General features: G+C 41.3%; 1 protein-coding gene across 1 annotated transcript in view; it reads right to left on the reverse strand.

Moving 5' to 3' along the window:
- Positions 1–2,225: 2,225 nt before the first annotated feature.
- B3GAT2 (beta-1,3-glucuronyltransferase 2) overlaps positions 2,226–6,835 on the reverse strand; it is a 6,169-nt gene continuing 1,559 nt past the window's right edge. The window contains exons 2-4 of the mRNA XM_085853830.1: positions 5,745–5,889; positions 4,928–5,076; positions 2,226–4,417 (exon numbers count right to left, since the gene is read on the reverse strand). Coding sequence (XP_085709956.1) covers positions 4,331–4,417; positions 4,928–5,076; positions 5,745–5,889 — 381 coding nt within the window. The 3' untranslated portion in view covers positions 2,226–4,330. The remainder of the gene's footprint in view (positions 4,418–4,927; positions 5,077–5,744; positions 5,890–6,835) is intronic.

Genomic DNA, 6,835 nt, shown 5'->3' on the forward strand with positions numbered 1-6,835 from the left:
TGTGATGCAATTTCTCAATTACCAGGAGCGGAGAGAATCACGTTCTTTTTCTTTTTTTATCGAAAGGATAGTCCAAGTCATTTAATTAACCCATTATTTGTTTTCCCCTTCAACGACTGTACTCATGAATACTCATGACTGGATATACAGTGCATATTTGAACAACACAAAATGTTTATTTTTTTTGGAAACAAAGTCTTGGCTCCTGGAAGGGCAGCAGTAAGGTAACGTCATGGAAGGAAGAGAAGCAATGTACAGGTAGATGGAACAAGCAAAGGAATAACCGAACGAAGAGAGAAAGGGGTGGAGGAGCACTGTAACCCGTGAATGAAAGAAATTGGGTAGGAGAGGGTTAATGAGCTTTTAGAAAAAAAAAAAACAATCACAGGTAGATATGCAGGATGGCGTGAAATGGTGGTGCAATGACATCAAGAAGCCCTGGAGGGAAGAGTGTGATTGTGCCATGTCCGGAACAAGGCAACAGAAGCCGGCGAGAAAGGGGAACCAAAGGTGTGGAAGTATGCGGTTATTTTAGAAGTTTAACAAGGAGAGGGTCCTCGAAGAACCCGTGCATCCTTGAGGAAGTGGGGAGGATCGTCATCATAGTTTGGAGAGAGTAGAGGGAGCTACACTGGAAGATAGGTGCTGAACCAAAACAGGTCACCAACCCGTCTCCTCGTAGAGAACAGTAGTAGACTTTATGCTTCCACTGCTTTGTGGACGATGTCAATAATGGGCATGCTTCCAGGAAATGCTGCTCATTTTCAGAAAGGGTGGCACCACCTCAGATGAGGAGGGTGGGGCGGGTTAATATTCACGGAATCATAAAGTTTTATGGTGAACTTTATGGGTACTACCACATACGTGTGCCCACAGAGATTACAACAAATGATATACAAACTGCAATATGCTTTTCCGCAAACATGTGTTCATATATATGTATGTATATGTATATATATATAAATATATATATATATATACATATATATATATATATATATATATATATATACATATATATATATATATATATATATATATATATATATATGTATATATATATATATATATGTATATATACATATATATACATATATATATACATATATATATATGTATATATACATATATATATATATATATACATATATATATATATATATATGTATATATACATATATATACATATATATATATATATATACATATATATATATATATATATATATATATACATATATATATATATATATACATATATATATACATATATATATATATATATATATATATACATATATATATACATATATATATATATATATACATATATATATATATATATATATATATATATATATATATATATATATACATATATATATATATATATATATATATATATATATATATATATATATATATATATACATACATCCACTATATATACATACATACAGAAGAAGATGATATATATATATATATATACATATATATATACATATATATATATATATATATATATATATATATACATATATATATATATATATATATATATATATATATATATATATATATATATATATATATATATATATATATACATACATCCACTATATATACATACATACAGAAGAAGATGATATATATATATATATATATATATATATATATATATATATATATATATATATATTCTTCTTCTTTCGGCTGCTCCCTTTAGGGGTCGCCACAGTAGATCATCCGTTATGATCTGCATACTGATTTGGCACAGGTTTTACGCCGGATGCCCTTCCTGACGCAACCCTGGTCGCCTCTTACGACACAGGGATATGGATTGGGTTTCGCCATGATTCCGGGCTGCCCTACACCCTCTCATAGCGCGACCCAGCGCAGAGCAGAGCACCCGTCCTCAAGCGATCCTCCAACCCAAGCCTCCGAGTAGCCGGATTACAGGCTCATGCCACTACGCCCGGTCTGTGTATATATACATACCCAAGTCCTTATGTAATGCAGAGCCGGTAGTTGCTGTTAGGCAGATGGCAGATTCCAGGATTCCTGTATCCATATATACAGTTAAGCCCAAAATTATTCATACCCTTACCAAATTTGGAGTACAGTATTTTGAATCATGTTTTTGAGGAATGAGTTTCTTCCGGCTTCAGTTACATAACAATGTGACAAACAGCTGAAAGAATCACTGCCAGAGACATTTCAAGAAATACATTGTTTCGGGGGTATTTTATTGATAGATTTACAAAAAAATGTCATGTCCAGAATTATTCATACCCTTGCTTAGATCAGTTCAAAGTCACATTCAGTAATCAATGGAAAAGCCTCTGTTTGTGATTACAGCCTCCAAACGGTTTTTATACTTGCTCACAAGGTTTTTGCATGTCTCTGCAGGGATTTTGGCCCACTCCTCCTTCACGAAGGTCTTCAGGTCTTTGAGGTATGAAGGCTTCCTTGCCATCACTCCGGTCTTTTGCTCCCTCCACAGATTCTCGATTGGGTTGAGGTCCGGACTTTGGCTGGGCCACTCTAGAACGTCTACATCATTAGCCCGGAATCATTTCTTGACTGACTTGGCAGTGTGTTTTGGATCGTTGTCCTGCTGATACGTCCAATGCTCCCCGAGGTGAAGTTTCTCTGTGGACTGTTTGATGTTTTCCTCAAGGATCTTGATGTACTGCTCCTTTTTCAAGATCCCATCCACTTTGACGAGATTGCCGGGCCCACTGGCTGAGAAACATCCCCAAAGCATTACGCTCCCGCCTCCATTCTTGACGGTTGGGACTGTGTTCTTCGGGTTGTATGCTTCACCTTTCTTTCGCCAAACGAAAGCAAAATCTCTGTGCCCGAAAATCTCCATTTTCGTCTCATCTGACCACAGAACTGAGGACCAAAAGCTTGGATCTTTGTCCAGGTGAGCTTTTGCAAAGGCTAGACGAGCCTTTCTGTGCCTGGAATGAAGGAGTGAAGTCTTTCTTGGTCGGCGTCCATGGAGACCCCCCTTGTGCAACATCCGCTGGAGTGTCTGCCTTGATATATTGGTCCCAGACTCGCCAAGGTTGTTCAGGAGAGCCTTAATAGTGATCCGTGGATTGTTGTTGGCCTCTCGCCATACTTTTCTTGCCAGACGAGGCGACACCTTTGGCTTCCGATCATGTCCTTCAATGTTTTTTACAGTGTGGAACTCCTTGTACTTCCTAATTATACTTTGTATGGTGGCAACTGGCACTCGGAACTGCTTCGAAATATCTTTGTAGCCTTTCCCCTCCTTGTGAGCATTCACAATGCACAACTGAAAGTCCTCACTGACTTCTTTCTTGTTCGCCATGCTGACAATGACCTGAGAATGATTGCATCAGCTCCCCTTTTGAGTCAACGATTTATATTTATTTATATATCGTCGATTTATTTATATAATTTATATATTTATATTCGTCGATTTAATTTATAGTCGAAAAGCAGAGTGTTGTTCTATAACATTCTTCACTGTACATTCAACAGACCACATTTGTAATGCATTCAGATTGTATGCACACATCTTGGAATAATTGCAAAACATTATAAAGAATCTTCGGAATATCAAAAGCATGTGCATTATCACAAACATTGGCCTCAATTCTGAGACTTGGTATGAGGTATGAATAATTTTGGACAGGCATAAAAACAGAAATCTTAACATTTCTATTGTTATGCTAATAATGTTGAGCCAAAATATATGTGGATTTGTATATGCCAACTAAATGTCCTTGGGTGAAATGAAAGTTCCACCACTCGAGCTTGTAGGTATGAGATTAATGCAAAACTCTCAGATTTTTCATAGGGTATGAATAATTTTGGGCTTTACTGCATATATATATATATATATATATATATATATATATATATATATATATATATATATATATATATATATATACACATATAATTGTTCAACAACATCCACTATATGAGCAACAGAACCAGACCCTTGGAGGCCCTGCAATGGTTTATCTCATCAGTTTGAACAGCACCTAGTATATATCGTTCACTTGTGACGTCACCATCAGAGTCCCGCAGGTACACAGATCCATATACGCTCGATTGGTCTGCTTGCTGTAAACTGGACATATTATGTGGAAATCATTGCCTCCACAAAAGTTATCTTGGATTCGTGGTAGAGTTTGAGATGGAAATAAAATGGACAGGTTTCACTTTGCTGGTACAAAACGGCCAAGCGGTGACCCGGGTCCTTATGCAATGCCGGGCCGGCTCATGAACAGCGACCGCAGTTGCTGTAAGGCAAATGGCAGATTCCAGGAGTCATTGCTTTCTTGCATCACGCCTCGATGTATATGCTTTCTTCATGTTCTATGGAATCGTTTATTAAAATCGCCTTTTCTGTCCTCGTGTGCCAGACGAACACCTGAGGGGGGAGGGGGGGTGGTACAAAAAATAGCAAAGGAGTACGACGTTCACCCAAAATGACCCTATTGGGCCCGTCTCTGCACAATTGGTTCGGGTCCTAGATATTGACTATGCTTGTGGTGCCTTCTACATGATGATTTAAGGTATAGAATGGGTTTATACTTCTTGGAAAAAACCTTACAAAAGCTGTCACGTGATACAAAATGGACGATTTGGCCAAGCCAAGCTTTTAAGGGAATGTCGTTTCACTTTTCCTGAGAGCCGGCACTTATTGTATCTGATTATCGCGTGCTCGTATCTGACTTTCAGAAGGTGCGATCCTTGCAATCCCCATCTCGAATCAGATTATGTTTAATCGGAGCATGGAGGAGTAAGGTCTATTTTCTTTATACCTCGACGTGTACTGCGCAACAGGTGATCGGGGGCTTTGGGGGTGCGGACCACACCCTGTGCTGTGGAATAAGCGCCGCACGGTCACGAGCACAAATGTACGAGTACTGCTCTTTACCTTGGTGCAGTTGCTGGCTTTGGGCTCCAGCTCTGATAGCGTGGTGATCTGCTTGAGGAAATCCGACTCCTGCATTCCGGGCTGCGAGCCACGCCGTTTGAACATCGCCCGTGGACTATCTAAGATGACTTGCAAGTTCACGGCAAATCCTGAGAGGGGGGAAGAGAAAGAGGAAGGGAGTAAAGCATTCGAAGAGAGAGAGAGAGACAGAGACAGAGAGAAAGGTGTGTACAGTACACCTATGGAGGTGAAATGAACGTTTTTGAGCTTCTTGTAAGAAACTCAACAATCGCAAAAGGGACCATTAATTGTTCGCAATGAAGGCACATGTTTAAATGCAGGCCCTGACTCTGTTAAAATGGAGCGATTGTGGAGATGTAAGTAAGACATCGTATCATCTTATTGTGAGATCCGCTGTGGAACGAGACCCGAACACACACACACACACACACACACACACACACACACACACACACACACACACACACACACACACACACACACACACACACACACACACACGCACACACACATACGCACACACACGCACACATCTCTCCCTCCGACTTCCTCGGAATTGTTGGTGCGCGGTCGGGAAGTTCTCAGGGCCCTCTATATTCCCATTCCCTTTCTCTTGCAGAACACTTGAGATGCGCATATTCAGCAAGTTGTACACGAGAGATAACGAAATGTGCAATAAACTACAAAGCAAACAATCGTGCGACTAAAAAGGAAACCGATGGACAATCAGTTTTGTACGACACCATTGTTATGTTCTCCACGGAACATTCAGCACATCGGACAGCACAGCTCACACCTGCCATGTCGGTGGCGAAGGGCCGGTCTGCTCGCCATCCCGTGTACCAGGTGACGACACGCCCGTCTTCCACCACGGGCCTCTCATAGCGCCGTCCGCCCGCAAGCCCCACCGGCCAGACGCCGACCTTGCGGACACTGCGAACCTGCACAGCGCACGGGAGCTTGTAACAAGGCGCGCCAGGTGCACACGCACCTCACATCCACCCACAACTGAGCGTCGTCGTGACGTCGATAAACGGTCGACGTGCATCGCGGGTCGAAGAAAGCTCAGGATGTGTAGGAATAAGCGGCGTTTCCTTCGGCCTGCCTCGGGAACTGTCAGCGGTGATTTTCATGGCGTCGGTGTTTCGTCTTGACTGCTCGAGGGGGGGCATGGTATACCTTCCAAATGTGGCCGAGATCAAATCCAGGGATTAAGCCAGCGACCGTGTCGACAAGAGGGGATTGATATATAATAGGGAAGGGTTAACACCAACAAACAGCCACCTGGAAATATGTAGTGGCCGGATAAAAATGGTTAAATTATCGAGGAAAATGGAGCTGCTCGAGAAAGGCGTTCCTCGGGAACAGAGTTCATATCGACGGCTGCTTTGTGTCCCTGTATATTAACCACTAATACGGATTAACACTCCTTTATTGTTCTACCTCTTCAGGTGTAGTGAGTGATCTATGTTGTGTCGTGGCGAAGGTACTGGACGACTGGTATATCCCAGAGGTTGTGGGTTCACATCAAACTGAAGGTTGCTTGAGCGTCTAGGGTTCGAAGCTTCTAGAAATCAAAGTAATCTGCGCAGGTAAGTAGTTAATGGATTATTGCTTAATAGCCAAACATTTGTGACCCTCACCATGGATGCGGTGTAATCTGTAGGTCTACGTCTACCCGGCGCTCCGTCATCCTGCACGCGTCCCCGGTGGACTCTTAATGCCCTCCGGGCAACTCGCGGCGGGCACTAAAATGCCATCTAAGAAACGATTTTCTCTGTTCCTCAAAATAAACGAAACGCTCGCTGAACCGAGAGTTTTTTCAATGAAGAGTTTACTTTTTCGCAAATCCTCCAAAGATACGCATTACTGTCTGTTGTGTCGCAA

This window comes from Eptatretus burgeri, chromosome 14 (genome assembly GCF_056783735.1).
Source record: "Eptatretus burgeri isolate ZD-2024b chromosome 14, Ebu_testis_v1, whole genome shotgun sequence".
NCBI lineage: Eukaryota > Metazoa > Chordata > Myxini > Myxiniformes > Myxinidae > Eptatretus > Eptatretus burgeri.